This window comes from Magnolia sinica, chromosome 11 (genome assembly GCF_029962835.1).
Source record: "Magnolia sinica isolate HGM2019 chromosome 11, MsV1, whole genome shotgun sequence".
NCBI lineage: Eukaryota > Viridiplantae > Streptophyta > Magnoliopsida > Magnoliales > Magnoliaceae > Magnolia > Magnolia sinica.
The window spans coordinates 1,764,212-1,785,758 of record NC_080583.1 but is presented as its reverse complement, the minus strand read 5'-3'; the positions used below and the strand labels follow the sequence as shown (position 1 = coordinate 1,785,758).

General features: G+C 40.8%; 1 protein-coding gene across 5 annotated transcripts; it reads left to right on the top strand.

The window, feature by feature from the left end:
• The first annotated feature begins 601 nt into the window (after window positions 1-601).
• On the top strand, window positions 602-19,991 carry LOC131218541 (lysophospholipid acyltransferase LPEAT1-like). 5 transcript variants are annotated; one of them, XM_058213137.1, is made up of 9 exons: window positions 604-1,330; window positions 5,481-5,600; window positions 6,143-6,180; window positions 7,703-7,767; window positions 8,840-8,908; window positions 10,432-10,565; window positions 11,155-11,295; window positions 18,305-18,394; window positions 19,635-19,991. In XM_058213137.1, the coding sequence occupies exons 1-9, from the start codon at window positions 833-835 to the stop codon at window positions 19,710-19,712; spliced, it is 1,233 nt and encodes a 410-aa protein (XP_058069120.1). In that variant the 5' UTR covers window positions 604-832; the 3' UTR covers window positions 19,713-19,991. The 5 variants fall into 5 exon arrangements, with proteins under 5 accessions (XP_058069123.1, XP_058069124.1, XP_058069120.1 ...); XM_058213138.1 differs by having other exon boundaries at window positions 605-1,330; window positions 18,305-18,368; XM_058213140.1 differs by lacking the exon at window positions 11,155-11,295 and having other exon boundaries at window positions 602-1,330.
• The last annotated feature ends 1,556 nt before the right edge of the window (window positions 19,992-21,547 follow it).

Genomic DNA, 21,547 nt, shown 5'->3' with positions numbered 1-21,547 from the left:
CAGAACCGTTCATTTGTAAACCACATGTGTAGGAGTTGAAGTCATAGGATCCAGTATTATTTCTAGGTGTCAAGCATCCATTGTGGGTAACTTTATATAAACGGACTGGATCGTGGTATTCTGGGACCCACTTTTACAAAAGTAACGTATAGGCGCACCGGCTAAATTCTGATGCATCAGTACTGTATTATTCCCCCGTTATGTATTTACGGACGCGGATTGCATCCGACCCCCGCCGTCTTCAACTGGGAACGGGCAGGAGCTTTGAGTGGCTACCGGATGTATGGGTCTTATCCACACCGTCCATACATTTTTTCGTATTATTTTAGAAAACAATTAAAAAATGAGATAGATCCAAAACCCAAGTGGACCACACCACAGGAAGCAGCGGTGATAATGATTCTTACCGTTGAAACTTTTCTAAGCGCCCGTGATGATTATTTGCCATCCAAACTATTCATAAAGTTACATAGACCTGGATGAAGTTAAATAGAAATTTCAGCTATATCCAAAACTTCTGTGGCCCCAAGAAATTTTCAACGGTAATATTTTATTCCCCATTGTGTAGTCCACTTGGAAAAAATGGATGGACAGTGTGGATAAGACCCATATGGTGGCCACTCAAAGCTCCTGCCCGTTGGGTAGGACGCAATCCGCGTCCCATATTTAGATGGGATGGACGATCCTAACGGCTCCTTTTCCGTGGGCGCACTGATAAACATTTCGATGGTACTCTAAACACGGTCGAATTTCCCTCTCCCTCTCAACCTCTCCTCGGCAGATCTCACTGTACAACCTCCCTCGATGAAACCTACGGCCAGGATTTCCCCAAATGGACCGTGAGCTCAGACAGTTCTCCACGCCACCTTCCCAACCCACCGCAGATGGTGGGCCCCACTCCGAATCCGATTGGCCCCTTCTCACATGCGACCCTCCATTCCCCGTCTCCCCCGACGATCTCCTCGAGCTCCACCAGAAGTTCGCTCCCTACGTCCGTTCCGACGTGTACGGAACGATGGGGAGGGGCGATCTGCCATGGGAGGAGAAATTCCTGCTCGCGGCCGCCTTCGCCACACTTGTACCGTTTCGCGTGACCGTCGGATCGGCGATCGTGATCCTGTACTATCTGATCTGTCGGTTGTGCACGGGGCTCACCGATTCAGATGGGGATGACGAGCAGCAAGGTTACGTTGATATGGTAGGGTGGCGGAGATTCCTCATCGTGTATAGCGGGCGGTTTCTTGCTCGGGCGATGCTCTTCATGCTCGGGTTTTATTGGATTGATGAGTTCTATCTAACTTCATCCGGTGAGGATGAAGATATTGATGAGGTGAAATACTATTCTTGAATTTTATGTTTTTTATTTAATTGAGATTGTGAATTTTTGGTAATTTGTTGATAAGCATTGCCTCATAATCATTCATCTGCCGTCCAATTCGTGGGACCCACCGTGGATGGAGTGTACGATGAAAGTTATACTTGTTGGATGATCTTAGCAGCCTGATTGATTATGCGGGCCACTGATGGTTTGATGGCCATCAATTGGATGGTTAGGATTATCAGTTGGGGCCAACTTCCGTCAGTACCTACATAATTTGGACGGCCAGATTGGCCTGCATGTATGCCACGTGGACGGTTGATGACTTGCCAAAACGTCGTGCTTTTGCAGAAACATCTGGGCTAGACGTCGGTGTGTTGTCGCCAGCTCACCGAACCGTGGCAACTCGTAGAGTGCAAACGTGGCGTAGATGCAGGTCAATCGAGACCGTCGGGCTTGTGGGACCCGCTGTCAATGGAGTGTGGCCAAAGATGAAACTCGTCTGATCATCTTAACCATCTGATTTCGCTCACTAGACTGTTGGCGAGTTGATGGCCGCATATCTGAGGGTTAGGAATTAGGGTCGTCCAGTCACTGATTATCTCTGGCTGTGCTCCATCCAACAATGGAGCCCGGTTTGAATGGTCAGGATTGATCCGCATGCTTGCCTCTACCGCTGGGCGAAATCGTATTGCGTACTGAGTTATTCAGTACGCTCTTATCGTACTGAGTAAACTCTGCTGCCACGAGTAAACAATGGAATAATGATTTCCACCGTTGAAACCTTGCTAGGCCCACAGTGATGTTTATTTGTCATCCAACCTCTTCAAAGGATATACAAAACATGGGTGTAAGGAAAACATAAATATAAGCTTGATCCAAAACTTCAGTCGCCCTCAATAATTTTTTAACATAGACGTTCAATTCACACTGTTTCCGTGATGTGATCCATTTGCCCTAAAATTATCTGGTAAACTGGATGAAAGCAGTTGATAAAATATATAAGGTACGCTTACCGTGCTGAGTTACTCACTACGCAATCCGCTTCCCAAAAGTACTAAAGTCGGGACGCAGATTGCGTACCGAGTAGACTCACCCCACCGGGATTTACATATTTTATCCGATCTGTCTATCCAGTTTTTAAAGATAATTTGAGGGTTCTTGACCAACCACGAAGTATATCCAAATCTCTAGTGGACCTCACCATGGGAAATAGTATGAATTGAAACTATACTGTTGAAAATTTCCTTGGGGCCACGGAAGTTTTGGATCAATCTGTTATTTGTTTTTCCTTTCATCCATGTCTGTGTGATCTTATGAACAAATTAGATGGCAAATAAACATCAACGTGGGGCCTACCAAGGTTTCAACCGTGGTAGTCATTATTCCCATTGTTTCCTATGGTGTGGTCCACTTGAGCTTTGGGCAGGCTTCAATTTTTGGCTCAACCAATAAAATTAGCTGGAAAAACGGATGTACGGCGTGGATAATCCACACACATTCACAGTAGGCTCAACTGAGTTTACTCAGTACGATAAAAGTGTATTGAGTAACTCAGTATGCAATCCGATTTCAATGTGTAGACTCGTGTCTGGCTATGGGCCAAAGCATGCATCTGAAACCGAGCCTGGCCGACGTCCACTTTCATGTGAGGGATCGGATTACGTGTGGCCCGGCCTCACACAAGAAGGTGGCGGCCCTTACTGTGGGGCTCACCTTGATGTACGTATTTTACATCCAAACCATCCATCCGTTTTGACAAATCATTTTAGGGCATTAGCCCAAAATTGAAGCATATCCAAATCTCAGGTGGACCATAACATAGGAAAAAGTGATAATTGGCCATTAAAAACTTCTTATGGCCACAAGTTTGGGTCAAGTTAGTATTTGTTTTTCCCTTCATACAGTGTTGTCTGACCTTATCAACAGGTTGGATGGCAAATAAACATTATGATGGCCTTAGGAAGTTTTAATGGTGGAGCTTTCAATCACCATTGTTTCCCATAGTATGGTCCACTTAAGATTTGGATTCCCTTCATTTTTGGGCTAATGCCCTAAAATGATCTGGTGAGACAGATGGATGGTGTGGATGTGGAACGCATACATCAAGGTAGGCCCACGATAAGGTCGCACCATCTTGGGTGAGGCCATGGCCGCACCTAATCCGCTCACTTCATGCAAGGTCTAGGCTGTCAGGTGTGCTTGCTGCAACTCAAAAAGTTTTTGTGAAAAGCTCTTGCATATGTGATCATTTTAAAACAACCCCTTGAGGCATGCTTGTTTACGTGGAACTCAAGGTAAAAGAAAGGAGAAAAGCAATATTTATCTAATGATGATTTTATAAGTGTTTGTACCAAAGGTATGGATCAAATAAACAATGCAGATTTAGCCACATCGCACATAAGATATTAAGTAGTATGCGTTAGGGATTCGAAGGACAACTCATCTTTTTAAGGGTGTTTTCGGCATTTTGGTTTTCTCCAGATAAAGGCAAGCAGTTGTTCCAACCATGTTAGCCCTAAAGCACGTTTTAAGCACACAACGAAGATAAGATCATGATCGATGAAATGTAACCGCTCTTTCCTCAACTGGTTGCAGGTGAATGTGCCACGTGGACAAATAGTTGTTCTCCTATCATCCACAAAAGGCTATAAATAGCAGAAGCATATACAAAAAATTATCTCTCCAAATCCAAAACCCAACTAGAAATCCAGCGTAATACTATGTATTTAGGTTTATTTCTCCCTTGCTCAACAGCAGCGGACCCTCAATGTCGATCTAGTCTTAGTCCGTCCCGTGCATGTGTCAGACCGACTCTTAGTTATAGTCAGTAGCTGTAATTCCCTTCAATTTGTGCCCGTGTGTCGAATCTGAAGGAAAACCTTAGCTTAGGAATCTGTCCACCTAATCTCATACGCTAGGCTAACTGTACTTGTAATCTCCGACATTACCTTTGCCTCACTCATTAGCATGCTTCTTTTAGAAGCACCATGTTGCTCTCAATCAGGCTGGTGATCCTGCTGTAGTGGTAAGTCATTCACCTTTTCCCGCATCCATCTATCCCCATTCTTTCCCCGTTTCGACCATACAACTGTTGCACCTTCGAAAGTCCTTGAATTTTCAAGGCAAAAAAGAGCTCATTGGAGGAAGAGCCCCAACCTCCGCCAATCGCCTGAGTAATGAGCGCATGACAGTTGACTGAACAGACGAACGGTCAAGCAAACGACCGAACCTCACTCTATTTCGACGCTATGGGTTCATGGTCACAGTTTGAATTGGACCCAATCGGTTCTAGCACGCCCATAATCCACACATGTTCCGCGTGGCCAAATTCAAGACCAACAATGAGCATTGTTGAAACATGGATTCAAATTTTGAGTTTTTGTTTAAATGGAAAATGTAAAGCTTATATTCCTCTCACAATATTCACCCAGTTTCATGTGCTAAGAATCCAAATTATAAAAAAATGTAATGATTGATTGGTGCAATCAACCCTTTTCATTGTTACCGAAACAACACAAGTTGTATGTGAAAGGAAAACCCTTCAATTTCTCCATTGTTTGGCATGGAATCCATGGTCTCCAAACATGGCCTTAGGGTGTGTTTGGAAACAAGGAAAACTTTAAATTTGAAATTGCTTCTTCTGGAAAACCTACTTAGCCTCACTGTGAGAAAAAATTGTTAACTTAGGAGAGAAATTTCCATTTTCCAACTTTTCTAGGGGTCATTTGGATGCTCGTAAATGGGGATAATTGTCTTTACAGGTAAATGGTTTATGGTCTGTGTTTGGATGCTGAAAAATGCCTATAAATCATTTATAGGCTGTAAATGTGATCGGAACAAACCCCAAGTGCAGGGTTGCGATGTAGTAATAACTCAGTGAGATCGAGGTCATACCCACAGGAGGACCGTATTATCAAGTTAATCTCGTGGACATCATCACTATCCGCCTTACATGGAAGACCCTTCCTACTAAGATTCTGCTACTAGCTAACTTTTTAATTAAGCTAGTTGGACGGGATTTCCACGAGTTAGTTTTTGTTACATTGAACTCGTCCATCCCTTGCAGCTGTTCTAAACTGCATTTTGATTGAATGTTTTTTTGTACCCAATCACTGTTCTGTTTTGCTATCCCTTCTCTCATTCATTTCCACTTTCCCAGAATGAGCGCAGAGAGCGATTTGAAGATTTTGAAAGGCCTGGGGTGATCGTATCGAACCACATATCATATTTGGATATTTTGTATCATATATCATCGTTTTTTCCTAGCTTTGTTGCAAAGGTGGGCCAGCTGATTATGTATCTTATTGAATTCATTGCATGTCAATATGATGATGTTTGCTAGACCCACAGTCCTACAAACTCCCCATACATGCCTTTATGTGCAGCACATGTGCCAACCTGGAAAGTGTGTGGGACATCTGCATAGTGCATAAAGTAGCCCCCACTGTCTGTGCCAAAAAAGGGGCCCCATCCAGTCATAAGGTGGGCTACCACTATACAACAAGAATAAACGTCTAATAGAACTTGTCAATTGTGCACATTCAATGTACATATGTGACCACCTAATGAGTGGATTGTCTGATTTTGTGTTTGTTCATCTTGGCGGTGGAGGCCACCTTATTCACAGCCCAGATGTACCAGACACTTGACAGGTTGATACGTGTGCCGTAGAAATTGCATGTGCAGAGGATGTATGTGGGGCTAGCAGATTTATTTCTAATAAGATTTGGGTTGAAATTCTACTACTACACTTTGGTTCTGACAAGCTCCCCTTCCATTTTTTTTTCCTTATAATTTTGATCGTGGGTTTCCTTGCTGAAGAAATCAGTTGCTAAACTTCCCATAGTTGGTTTCATCAGGTTAGTTCGTGTCTTTAGTTGTTTCTTAAGCGGTTGTTTTCTTGATGTTTATAGCACCATGATCTTAAATGTAATGTAATATTTTACCTCTTAGATATCAGCACATACAAATCTGTATTCTTTTATTTGTAATTCATGATCCAATATTATTAAGGTGTGTTTGGTTGCACCAAATTAGACTGATTAATCATGAAAGATCATGATATGGTGCAACCAAATGCACCCTAGGGCACCATTGGTATTTCTTCTTTTTCCATCCAAGCAATGACATTTTATTACTGTAAATAAAACCAGACTTTAGCCATCTGCTGTTCTACCTTCAAAGTATCATGGCATCAAGTGAGTTATAATGTCCAACCTTTTGAGTACAGTTTCTATTTTGATAGCTAATCTTATTCATCACCTTCACCATAATCATCATCATTAATAAAAGAAAATTGCAATGCAATCTATGCAAAGGAAACTCAATACAAATTGATGATCATGACATCCCTTAGCAAGGGAGTCATCAATCTTATCCGTCTCTCGGAATACACATGAAAAGGAAATTTTAATTTTAGAAGCTATTTTTTTGGTCTTGTTTACAATTTTTTATTTTTTTTTTAAAGACTTTTCCATGGTTCGGGCTCTCGAGAGGAAGCCTATTTAATAAAATCAGTTAACTTGATCGAATACTCTGTTATATCTAAGAGAAGTCTACCATTAAACTGCTGATTGTAATTACATGTTGGATTTGCTTTTAAGTGGATGATGCTTTTAAATTCTTACCATCTTCTGCTGAGAAATCTGGATGGCATTTCATCAGTTGGCAGTTTCATTTACTAAGTCACAGAAATAAGTCTATTTGACAATAATACAAATCAAAAAGCCTCAGAAGGCGATGAAAGATCTGAAGGCTTCAATCTTCACTTGCCGTTGATTGTGATTGCTGAAACAGGAAAACCTGCCTCCAAATAGCTGGGATTAGTTGCACGATCCTTCTAACCAGTTGCCTCTCCCGCTTCAAATCGTGCCTTATGCTTTGGACTTATGCTCTCGCTCCTGCTTCCTACCCTTTTGTACTTGAAAACATCTTTAAATAGATGTTTCTCCCCACCCGAATCTTTTGCCACTTGTGCAACTATAGTCAAGGCTATGATGATGATTTTAATTTCACAAATCACGAGTCTCATAATTTAAATTCCTGGACAAATGAGGGTATCTGAAATAGTTTCTGTCCATCAGATACTACGTTTCTCTTCCACCGAGTGTGAGTATACTGTTAGTTACAATATTGAAAGACACATCTAAAGTTGTGATAATTCACTCTGATAAGAATAGCTCCAAGAAGATCCCCCTAAACTCAGTACTTGGGCACCATTTTTCTTTTTGCTTCCATCTAGTTTCCTTCATTCAATACACTGCTGATTTTTCTTTAAATGTAGAACTTGCAGCATTTTTGGCTTCACGTTTTAGCGAAAGACAATGGGGCATCCCATAATGGATGAGTTTAATGGAATTTAACTGATCTTTTGTTCCGCAGCAAGTGTATTGGTTGTGTCTATGTTCAGAGAGAATCCAAATCAACTGATTCAAAGGGTGTTTCAGGTACATCCATCTTCCATTTCTTGCTATTTGTCCTTCTTATAATTGTGGTCTGCTGTGTTCCTATGAAAGGTATTGAGTTCATATTTTATATGGCCTGAAACTAAAATGGTTTTAGTACAAGAGAACTTCCCTCAGATTATATTTCATTTATGCATTTCCTCATTTCTTTCCTTTTTTTTTTAATTTTTCCAGCAGTAACATACTGTAATAGAAAACTGGTTAACAGAAACAATAGTTCTCAGCATACAAGAAACTAAAGACCTGATCTCTGCGGATTCAACAATAAGAAATGGACATATATGGGAGCAATATGTTAAAAAATAATAATAATAATAATACAACAGTGGCATTTTACAACATCCTTCTTGTCACCATTGGAGTAACTATCTCCAGTCTTCTGAAAGACCGCAACTATCCCAATTTTTTGTGTTCATTTCAAATACAGTGGCAATGAGAAGATATCCCAATGTTTTCAAAATGTTGCCCCAAATCCAATAACATTGTGATATTTTCCCTCTTTTCACTATTAGTTTAAGCAGCCAAAATTTCTTACTTACTTAGACCTCTCCATTCATGACCACCCTCTCCATTCAGAACTCTTTTCTTTAAAAATAAAAATAAAATTCATCCTATTCGCTCCACAGGAGTACACTCTACCACTGAGTTAGTAGCCCCTGCCAGCCTCCCACGGGGGGGCTTTTTTCATGGATTGCTATTACACCTCAATAGTAGTTTAGTTTGGATTTGTTCTTGAGAGCCATTTTTTGGTGAGGCTGAATTGTAAGCTTTGTATAATCCATCACCAGGAGTTAGTTGTCCACTGTGAAGAGATCACCTCAAATGCTGTGATTTATCCATAAATATGCATCATGTATGTGATTTATCCATGTGTTTTGGTCCCTTGTACAGTCACTACTCTCATCTCCTTCAGGAATTGTATGTTTGAAATATGCATCTTTTTTTCAAACCTTTTAGTTATTGTGAAGCCAATTATAAATGGGCTGTGTAAGGTCTCAATTTTTTTAGCTCTTTGTTTGCAATTTTCAGATTTTAAGCCTCTCACCACTTGCAGGAATTGTGAAGGAAAGAGTTCTAGCAGCCCGCCAAAATAAACTTGCACCATTGATGCTACTTTTTCCAGGTTATTGTCGTTATGTTTTATTTTTCTTTTCAAAATTCAATAGTGCATGGATTTGCATCATGATCCCTTGTTTGTAATTTGGCATATATTGCGTGAATTGTATGGTCTATATTGATAAATGTTGAAATCTGATATAAATGCACCAATTACTCCCTCCATGTGATGGTCAGTGTTCGAAGTGTCGGTATTGGTACTGGCCAAGGATACAAAAACAATATCAATATCGCCAATAACCAGAAATGCAGGAAACATTGGGGAAACGCGGGGGAAACGGAGGAAATTTTCAGTGAAACTTCAGGAGATGCTAAAATACACATATTTTCATATCTAGGAATCAAAAAATTGCAAAAAAAGAATACATACATAATTAGTTTTCATTTAATGGGGACCTAAAAGCATGTGTTATTGTAAGAAACCAGTCCAACCATTCCATCCATCATCTATTCATCCGACCATCCCATCTATCCATCCAACCATCCAACATCCATCCAAACATCCATCAATCTTTTAGAATATTGACAACATACAATATTTCACCTAGAAATCGTCGACAACTGGAAAGGAAAGGAAAGTCCGTGGTCTCAATATCGCTCATGTTGCGATAACAATAATATTGCAATATGATCGATATTATCACGACAATTTGAACACCGCATACAACCATGCTCCCATAACAAAAAATTAAAATGGAATTGTTTTTAGTAAATAAAATTTTAGCGATATTATCAAAATATCATCGATACACTAGCGATACAAACATTTTTTGAAATTTTCATGGTCGAAAATATTGGCGATACATTGGCAATACAAGCAACACCTGGAATTTACAGTCATATTGGCAAAATTGTTACATGGGCAATACTTAGCGATACATTGCTAATACTTGGAATTTCTAAAACTACTAGTGTTATTGGTATCACCGAGCTAGAGATATGGATAATATCGGGGATACTCTAAACAATAGTGATGGTGGTGGGCCTATAATGGTACCTCAATTTTCACTTCAAATTGTTTAAACATGGTGCATGTTCAGAATACTTTACCGAATTATTCAATACACAATACATTATCTATCAATACAATTTTAGAAAGTAGATTATATTTTCCATACTTCTTCTTCTTCTTCTTCTTCTTCTTCTTCTTCTTCTTTGCATTTGTAAAGAGTCTTGATATTCTTGAATGGATGATCCTATTTCATTCATCTATCAATGCAATTTTAGAAAGTAGATTATATTTTCCATAGAGGAATTATATAGTCCTTGACCCAAGCATTTCAACAGTGCCCTCAAGAATTTATGGTATGGCCCATGTCTCAGTGATCCACATGGTTTATCTGCTGGCTCCCAATGTAGATGGGTGATTCCTCAAAATCCTCTTATAATTGTTTGTCTTAGCATACTTTGGCTTCTTTTCTTTTTTTTTTATATAATGTGGATGATTTCTGTATTTCATTCTTAACTATTTCAGTGTGCTTCTTTGCATCATTATGGACCATGGTTGATTATTTCCATTTCCAACTGCAGAGGGCACAACTACGAATGGAGATTTCCTCCTTCCGTTTAAGACGGGTGCTTTTCTATCCAAAACGCCAGTCCTTCCAGTGATCCTAAGATATCCTTACGAAAGATTTAGTCCAGCATGGGACACTATATCTGCGGTGAGAAGCCCTTGGTTTATTCATAGCTTCAAAAAGATTTTACATTTAGGTGTGAAAGACTGGAATAATGAAGCTCATCTTTCATTACTCAATCTGCATGGCTTTTGAAGTTTCTTGGAAGCTTGCGAGTCCATCGCTTAATGAGTTTCCTCACCAGAGACTTCAAGATTGTATTGACATCTATCCTTGAAAGAAAAGATACGTATTTGAAGGGGCAAAGTCCAGTGCTAAAGCAAATCAATCTCTATGCACACAGTGTCCGTGTATGAGATGTGGGCCATTTATTTTGTTGGACCCACCAGTCAGATGATGCTAGCCAACATGTAGGGCACTTTTTTCCATTAAATGTTGACCATGGTCGTGCCGTTCTTACCTGCCCAATCGTAATCCTCAAAAGTTATCTACAGTAGGGCCCATGGATGAACAGTCTGGATTTCTTACATTCACGCCACGTGCATGGAATTGAGTGCTTGATGACTAGCTTCGGCATTTCTGTTTAGCACCAAATTCTCTATCTTCCAAAACTATGTCTGATTCCCTCGTCTTTGTTCAACTATCTACAAGGTCCAATATTTATACATATTTGCAGGTCCGCCATGTAATTTTGCTTCTTTGTCAATTTGTGAATTATATGGAGGTGACCTACCTACCCATCTACTACCCTTCAAAGCAAGAGAAAGAAGACCTGAAACTCTATGCAAGTAATGTACGAAAGCTAATGGCTAGGAAGGTATGCATGTTGTGCTGTGTTTGGAATGTTTGGATGCACAACTTGATTGGATTTTCAACAGTCGAGTTTAATCAAGAGGAAATGACAAAAATTAATATGTTTCCTAGCATTCATAATGAGGAAGTACCCTCAAATTCCAATTCTGTTCCTTTCAAGTCTAACTTGAAAGTAAATAATTGCAGTTTGGAGACACCATCAATCTGAATGCTGAGGAGACTAAAGTTTCTATTTCTGCCACAGTTATAGAACTTAGTGAATCATCTTGAAACTCGACAGAATTGACTCGACTTGATGAGATTGCAAACGAAGTCAGTGGATTTCAAATGTGATTCAGTGTGACTCTTTGAGTCGACTCGTTGACTCACAGCGTCCCAAACCAAGTCACTAGCCTAAGAACAATTCTTTTTTACAATAAGCATACAAAGAAATTTGAACTAGCAACCTCCCAAATTGCAGGATACATATACCACCAACACTTCATTGCTCATGAACATGTTTACTTTCTTGTATATATAGTATGCAAAGATGACTATTTTACTGATTAAAACAGCTATTTATTTCATCAGCAGCATCTAAGACTTATCCCAACTAATTGGGATTGGAGACATGAATCCTGTTCTGCCAGTCCACTCTAACAAGGGCTTTGGAATGTCCTATTGTGCAGATTTGTGATGAAAATTATTGCAAACTCCCACCTCAAATCTGACAACTTTTAGAGAATATTTTTTGTATATCTTCATATTTCATTATACATGGATGAATGCTACATATAGTAGTCTCTTATAGCCTATATTAGGCTACATGCATATATTACACCTAGACATGCTAAAGTTGACCCTCTAATTAGGGAATTACAATCTTTCTAATATTACAACCAAACAACTCACGCCAACATTTACTCCTAAAATCACTCTAACGTACAACTCACGCCAACACTCCCCCTCAAGTTGGTGCGTATAGATCTCTAATGCCCAACTTGCCAAGTGAGTTGTAGAAGTTCTTGCTACACACAGCTTTGGTAAGAATATCTGCCAATTGATCTTCAGACTTGACGAACGGGAATCAGATTATCTTGGCTTCAAGGTTCTCTTTGATAAAATGCCGATCTACCTCCACATATTTGGTTCGATCATGTTGGACATGATTATGAGAGATATCGATAGTAGCTTTGTTGTCACAGAAGAGATCCATCTTACAGTTTGGAGTGAAGCCAATTTCCGTCAACAGCCTTCTTAGCCATAGGAGTTCGCAAAGACCCTTAGCCATCCCACGGAATTCTGCTTCTGCACTTGATAATGCTACTACCTTCTGTTTCTTACTTCTCCACGTCACCAAGTTCCCTCCAACAAATGTAAAATACCCCGAGGTAGACTTTCTATCAGAAATATTTCCTGCCCAATCAGCATCTGTGTAGCCTTCAATCCTTGGATGATTGGTCTTTGAGAACATAAGTCCTCTTCCAGGGGAGGACTTTAGGTACCTGACGATTTGGATCACTGCATTCATATGATCTTCACTCGGACAATGCATAACATGGCTCACTACGCTCACTGCATAAGCAATATCGGGTCGTGTATGTGAGAGATAAATGAGCTTCCCAACTAATCTTTGGTACCTTCCTTTGTCTGTTGGCACTTGGTCGGGGTATTTTCCCAGTTTATGATTATGGACTATTGGTGTATCTGCAGGTTTACATTCTAGTAATTTAACTTCTGATAATAAGTCAAGGGTATATTTTCGCTGAGAAAGAAATATACCTTGCTTGGATCTAGCGACCTCAATCCCCAGAAAATACTTGAGCCCTCCCAAATTTTTCATTTCGAACTCGGCTACCAATTGTTCTTGAAGTTTCCAGATTTCCTCCTGATCATCTCCCGTAATAATCATGTCGTCTACGTACACTATTAAAGCTGTTATCTTGCTTCCTTGATGTTTCAGGAAGAGAGTATGGTCTGAATTACTCTGTCGAAAACCATGCTTCCTCATAACCAAGCTAAGCCGTCCAAACCAGGCTCGAGGAGATTGTTTCAAGCCGTAAAGTGTTCGTCGTAGTTTACACACAACTCGACCAGAGGTCGCCTTATATCCTGGGGGAACATCCATGTAGATCTCCTCCTCAAGATCTCCATGGAAGGCATTCTTCATGTCGCATTGATGCAACGGCCAGTCCAGGTTTGCTGCAAGAGATAACAGAACTCTAATAGTATTTAACTTGGCCACTGGTGAAAACGTCTCCTGATAATCTACCCCATATGTCTAAGTATAGCCTTTTGCTACTAGTCGTGCTTTGTAGCGCTCGATTGTTCCATCAACTTTGTACTTTATAGAGCATACCCATTTGCACCCTATTGTCTTCTGTCCTTCAGGTAAAGGAACAAGGATCCATGTCTCATTCTTCATTAGTGCTTCCATTTCTTCCTTCATTACTTGAACCCATCTTGGGTCCTTTAATGCCTCGTCAACACTTGTAGGAATATGGTGCGAAGATAGATCCTTCGCAAAGTTCTTAAGTGGTTCAGAAAGTCTCTCTATAGAGACATAATTGGCAATGGGATATTTTGATTTCAGTGCCTCGATCTCAGGTGAGTATCTATTCGGTGGAATACCACGATTATGCCTGCAAGGTAGCTCATAACCACGATTAACCTCATTATTTGAGATAGGAGGTGTGGTAGGAGAATTTACCTTGGTGATATTCTCAGGAGACGGGTCGTTAGGCACTGAGGAGTGGGGGGGTACTATTGCAACTTCAGGAGATATATGTGCAGCGTCAAGAAATATATCCGAAGACGGGTTGTTAACTGGTACAATTGTTTCTGTATTCTCAGTGCCACCAAACCAGTCAAACTTTAGCCAATTCAGCTCTTCATCTCGTGTCTCCCCCAAAAGAGAAGAATGAGATGCAGGGGAGAAAAAGTGTCGGTCTCAAGGAAAGAAACATCCATAGTCACATAAGTGCGTCGCGTAGTCGGGTCGTAACAGCGATAACCTTTCTGATGGACGGCATATCCCAAGAAGAGGCAGCGACGAGCACACGGTTCAAGCTTCGTGCGTTGATTTTTATGGAGGTGAACAAAGGCAACACACCCAAAGACGCGAGGTGGAAGCATCAATGTCGTGGGTAAGGTGACATACGTAGACAGAGTTTGCAGTGGGGTCTTAAACTCAAGTACTTTGGAGGGCATTCGATTGATTAGGTGCACCGCAGTAGCTACTGCATCAGACCAGTAGGAGCACGGAACGTATGCCCCAAGTAGAAGTGCTCAAGCCGTTTCAAGAATGTGACGATTTTTTCGCTCGGCAATACCATTCTGCTGAGGTGTCTGAGGGCACGATGTCTCATGAATCAGTTCATGATGATTGAAATACTCACGGAACTGATGATTTAAATACTCACCACCATTATCAGACTTAAGAATCTGAAGCTTAGCGGAGAACTGAGTTTGAATCATATCATGAAAAGATCGAAACATAGTAAAGACGTCATCCTTATGTTGTAATAAATATAGCCAAGTCATCAACGAAAATCACAAACCAGCGGAAACCAGATAAAGTAGGCTTCGGGGAAGGTCCCCACACATCAGAGTGAACTAAAGCAAATGGAACTTCACTTTTATTCATACGTAAAGGATAAGGTACTCGATGACTCTTGGCTAAAATGCAAGTCTCACATTTAAAATCCGAAACAGACAACTCTGAAAATAAATCAGGAAATAAATGCTGCAAATAACCAAACGAAGAATGGCCTAACCGACGGTGCCAAAGCCAAATCTGCTCCGTCTTGCTAATACACGACGGACCAACATGATGTACTTGGCCCATGCTGAAATCATCCATATAATAGAGCCCCCCCTCTTAGTACCACGCCCAATGATCTCCTTCGAGAGAATATCCTAAATAAGACAAAATGTTGGGTAAATCAGTACGGTGCAATTGAGCTCTTTCGTAATTTGACTCACAGATATTAGCTTGTGAGAAAGGGAAGGCACAAGTAAGGTATTAGATAATGATAAAGCTAGTGATAACATTGCAGTGCCAGCCCCTTTTACCGCAGAGATAACCCCATTGGCATTGGCAATACTAGCCCGCCGAGGAGGAGTATGTTGACAGAAATCCCGTGCATCAAATGTCATATGGTCAGTTGCTTCGGAATCAAGAATCCATGTGTTGCAATCATCATTGCTTTTAAACCCAAGTAGAGCCATACCTGTATTGGAGGTAGAGAATTCAGTCGGAATTAGAGACAAGTGTGGTTCTGCTGCCGCCACTGCAGCCTTACCAGTAATGACATCATTAGTGGCTCCATCATGCCTCTTCTTGGCTTGAAGATCATGCCACCAATCTGGATATCCATACAATTTAAAGCATGTGTCACGAGTGTGCTTAGTGTTCCCACAATGAGAGCATTTGGCCGCCTCGGTATTGGTATTCTGCTTCTGATGTGGACTAACATTTGACCTGCTGCTGGTTAGAGACAAAGATCCACCATTAGAGGCAGAACTTGAGTCAGTCTTGACGCTTTTGGAAGCCAAGACTGCTCCAGGTGTGTCATCCGTGCCGCCAGTTGCTGCCATCACAGCCTGTCGGACGGCTTCGCGACGGACATGGGCATATGCTTGCTCTACCATAGGGAAAGGTTGCATCTGTAATACTCCACTGCGGATATGGTTCAGGCGATAATCAAGGCCATCCAAGAAAACATACACCCTGTCTTCTTGAAGGATGGAATTATAGTGTTGCACATCAATCGGGCATTCCATGGGATTTGGGCGACAAAAATCGATTTCACACAAAAGTCCCTGCAGTTCGTTGTAGAACTTTTCCAGTGAACCACCAGCTTGCTTCAATCTGCTTACACGCCGCCGGAGTTCGTAGACTTGGGAGGTATCACTTCCGTCAAAAAATGTGGTGGCAATAGCATCCCACACTTGTTTGGCGGTTGGATATCGAATGAAAGTGCTGATAAGAAAGGCTTCCATAGAGTTGATTAACCATCCTTTGACTATTGCATTGTCGGTTCGCCACCTCCTGAACGTGGAATCCGTTGGAGACGGCTGAGGAAAGTCACCATTGATATATCCCAATTTATCTTTGGCTGCGATATACATCTCAACCACTTGGGACCAAAGAGCATAATTGGATCCATCCAATTTGATGCCAATCGGTGCAGCACCCACGTCTGTTGTCGGTGTCGAGATGGAGGCTTTATTCAAAGCTTCAGTCACCTTCGTGGTCAATTCCATCAGGGTAGAAGATGATGGAGACTCACCATGGTTGGAATTAGTGTTGGCCATGAGAGACGTACAGTGGGAAGACTTTAGTTTAGGAGGCTACGAATAGCAAGGAGTAGAGGATCAAACGTGCTTTGATACCTTGACAACTTTTAGAAAATATTTTATGTATATCTTCATATTTCATTGTACATGGATGAATGCTACATATAGTAGTCTCTTATAGCCTATATTAGGCTACATGCATATATTACACCTAGACATGCTAAAGTCGACCCTCTAATTAGGGAATTACAATCTTCCTAATATTACAACCAAACAACTCACGCCAACATTTACTCCTAAAATCACTCTAATGTACAACTCACGCCAACAAAATCAAGCTTTGGAATCACGCTCTCGCTCCCTCTTCCTAGCCATTTATACTTGCTAACATTTTGAAACAGACGCTTCCTGGCTTCCTCACCTGAATATATGTTGCTTTGCTTCATGCTCCATGCTTCATGCAACCACACTCTGGCTGCCAACCTAACGCAACCCTTCTTTATCTAGGCATGGGACTGGCAAAGAGAGCACAAAAACTCCCACAGACGCATGCAATAGTGTATTACATAGTTTGATTAAAATCAACGAGTTAACAAAATTTTATTTATTTAATTAGTGGATATTGAGCAAAGTCATGTAAAGATTCATCTGAGTCTTTGAGTCAACCTGACCCATTTGTGTTGGATATGGGCCCTGGAGGCCCACTTGTGGGCAGCCACTAGTGGGTGGGTCCTACATGGTTTACCTATGGAATAACTCCAAGTAGATATCCTTTTATCTATGTGCATGCTTCTCTCTCAAATTGGGATCTAATTGAGAGGGGATAGAGATGAGGTTGGATACAAAGACCTTATCCTTATTGTAAACCAACTCTTCCTAATCCTCTCGGATTCTCTTTATAAAAAGAGGAACTCTCTCAGTGTAGAGGCATCCCGAAACTACAAAAAGGAAAAACCAAGAGGAATACGAGAAAATACCCTATTGTCCATTAGGCTTCCATATGTTCTAAGCCCTCGATATGCCATCATAACCGTGAATCAAAGGGGCGATTAGCTCCTTTCTGCTCCTGTTGTAGTTAAGAAAATTGCTGGATGAGGGCCGTCCATCTTTGGCTTTATGGTAAGTCCTTAAAAAATCTTGTGGGCCCACCAATCCGGGCCTTTCAATCTGGATAGCAGGTTAAGTTTTTGGGTAGTTGTTTTTTCAACCACAGTAGAGCAATCTCCTTATCACCCATATTGATGTTACGGGCTCTAAATTGCACATTTCTAATAGCCTTACTTACAAGTTGGACTAAGGAAAAAATGTACTGCAATATGAGGCTGCTTCCTCATTTAAGATTACTAGGAAACTTTGCTAATTTTTGTTATTTCCTCTTAAACTGAACACACAATTCAATTGACTTGTACTTCCAAACAGAGCGTTGCTGTTTTTTTTCAGTTTGTAGTTTTATGTTCTCAAAGAGACCATATGCTATGAGTTCTAATATTCCTGCACACACATCTGTGCATGCATCTACAAGCAAGCACAGGTCCCAACACGGAACGTGTGCTCTTGAATTCAAGAATGGCCAAATTACTCTTAATTTTTCAGAGAATTTTTTAAATTTATTTTTGCAAATGACTAGGATATCCTTTGCTATAAAATTCAGGATTGTTCATATCTCAAAATACCCTTCTGATTTTTGTGGATGTTTTTCCTATTCAACTTCATTTGGGTTGTGTGTTCCTCAGGGTAATCTAATATTGTCCGACATGGGACTCCCCGAGAAGCGAATCTACCATGCTGCGCTGAATGGTAATAACTTGCCTAGTGTTACATCAGTAAGTTAACTGAAAATTCACGGCCTCACTACCAAAATCAACTGTATCAACTGCAGCCAGTTGGTTTGGCTGTTTTCTTTTAAGTGCATATTTGTTTTTGTTGAACCCATATCTTGGACGTGAGAAATGGACATGGAATCTGCGGGAAATTGAAAACTTTGAATTCCACAAGGAAATCTGTGTTTGGTTTGCCATGCAGTTTCCACAGAATCAGGTAGACACGTGAAGATTAAAAATAAATAAAGAATTTTGAAAAAAAAAAAAAATCAACAATCAAATGGTCTGTTTATTTCCTTTCGGCAATGGGAAATCAATCATCATCATCATCATATCATCTAGGCCTATCCCAACTAATTGAGTTCGGCTACACGAATCCTGTTCCGCCATTCCACTCTTAACACGGAACATATCCCAGCGGGAAATTGATGTACCAACTTGTTTTTTTAGGCATTGATATCTGTGTTTTTTGTGGAAAAGTATGGAAAGCGAAAATGGATTCCGAGTATTTTTTTCTCTCAAACATTGGAAAAGTAGGATTCCGTGGAATCCTTTTTCAATTCCAAATTATTGCATGAAAACAAACACGCCCCTCATCAATATTATCAAAAGAAAATTCTCCATTACAATAGTCTCACTTTCTAACTCAAAACATTTTATTATCCATGTTAAAGCATGCTCATGAATTTCAGACTGTCTAAACATCTCATTGTTAGTCTTTAGTTTGCCAATATAAATTGTGAGAGATGCTGCTCATAGACAACTAATAGCTTTTGGTCATTTCATGGTCACCTCTACATGCTGCAATTCATGCCAGCTTATGTGGGACATCTGGGCCATGCATCAGGTGGGTCCGTGGGTCCACCATTACACAAAAGAATGGTTTGAATAACTTGCCAATTGTCCCCATTCAAGATACACATGACCGACTGGATGAGTGGTCTGGAAAACATATCAGGTGGCTGCACTTGTACGAAAGAAATTGATGGTTTGAAGAATCTGCCAACCATGCATGTGTGGCCCACTAGATGAGCGGAACTGCCTAATTTGGGATCAGCTTATCTGGCTGGTGTCCCATTTGATTCATGGCTCAGATATTAAGCGTGTGCCAGGCGTGGAGGTGCAAGCATGCTTTCAGCAGAACTCTTGAGATTGCTATAATCAATTAATCATGCAAAGGATTAAAAAGAGAGATCATGGTGCATCTCCATTATAGAACTGAAGCAGCTCTCGTGTTGTGCAGATTTTTTTCACCTGCATGATTCGGGTTCATGGTCCATTCGTGGTGCGTAAGTTGTCTTGTAGACGAGCCAATGGTTAAGAAACCACATCTGGAATGGGTCTACTTTCCAAAGAGCATTTTCAGAAGCCTGCAAACTTCGATCTTTTCACATTGGTTGCCTTTGATCTCCGGTCATGTTCTGCTTGGTTCCTTTCCTCATGGGCCCCATCTGAAGCTTTTGTAAACTAGAGTAGATGTTTACTGTAAATATTGCAAGTGGTGTTTCTGCAAAAAGCTACTTGGTTGTGCATGATGAAGAACATATACTCTTTTTCCGGGAGAATATCAAGCGAAGAATATTGTGGTGTTTAAGCTACATCTGCTGTTTTTGTTTTTATTTATGTTTTATCAGTCTTTTTCCCTTTGTTTAGATCAGTTAGCTTGTCACAAAAGAAGCTAAAGAAAAGAAAATGTGGGGATCACTTCTGTGATCTTGATATTGGATTTCACATGTTTAAATGATGATATTCAACATAAAGGCCATTGCCTTAATTTCTTGAAATTGAGTGGTGGGCCACCAAAGGTGCAAAATTTGCACAAATCAGGTAATCTTGACCATCCATGATGGGCTTTTTTCACATTGACTGTGAACCTTTGCGACATTTGTGTCAACATTTATCTGCTAGTCTGATCCCTTGCCGTTTTTACCTGTGGACCATCCTGGTGGGGTCCACTGATACAAGTGGTTCCAATAAAGAGTGTTCATGAGTAAACCATCATAGATAGGGCTCTATCCTAATGTCATTTGGATGCATGAAACGCTATAATTGAATTGAAGAAGTTTAATCCATCATAACTACTTTCCTTTCACACGGTTAATAATACAACACAAAATGTGAATGTAACCCTCCGGACCTCTCTAGATCTATTTGTAACAATCACAATCATAGCAAGACCCATTGGTATCCTCATCACAGTAATCCAACGATATGATCTTGATCATGTGGGGCCCATCTAATAGAAGATTCATAATTTGCAACCATGCTCAGACAAATGCAACCCATGTCTACATGAAGCAGATTTCATAAGACATTATGTTCACTTTTTAAAACTCACTCATTACATGGCTTTAGGTAGAGGTGGGCACCGGATGACTTGATCCGGCTAACTCGACTCGTCCGACTTGTTCTGATCCAACTTGACCTGAACCAAATGGGTGAGTCGGTCCGAATCAAGTAAGCTTTGCCCATTTGGAACTCAAACCGAGTCGAGTTCAAGTTACTGGGTAACTCGACCCGACTCTCTAACCCTACCCTGATCCAATCTCAACATCTCTCTCTCCCTCCCTCATCCTCCTCTTCTTCTTCCAAGCCCGGCAACCACCCACCACCATCACCCTCCTCTCTCCTCTCCACTCTCTCCCTCCCTTATCTCTCAATCCGACTCGGTGCCAACTCAACCCGAATCGGTACTTCTAACTGGATCGGACTTGGTCCAGATCAGTCCAGGCCAGACCGAACTCGGATCGAGTCAGGCATGTTGGACTCGGTATTGAGTCGGATCGAGTTCGGGTCAGGCCTATTTCAAAACCCCGACTCGACTCGATGTCCAGCTCTAGCTTTAGGTCTCCCATACGTGTGCCATATGAATAGATAAGGCCACACCTCTACTCTTCAATAAATACTCCTGCAGTATACTTTTCAGGAAAAGTATCATCCTCTGCTGTCATCCAAACACAACACAAATATCATCCAAACACAAAACAGAAATATCAATTGACAAACTTGTCCACATCTCAAAACACACTGCATTGATGTCATCCAAGATTTAAATTCTTCACATTGATGCCCAAAAGCTCCGGTCCAAGATAAGTGGTCCACGCTCGGGTAAGTTTAATTAATAACTAGCTCACGAGTACCAAGTATTAAATGACT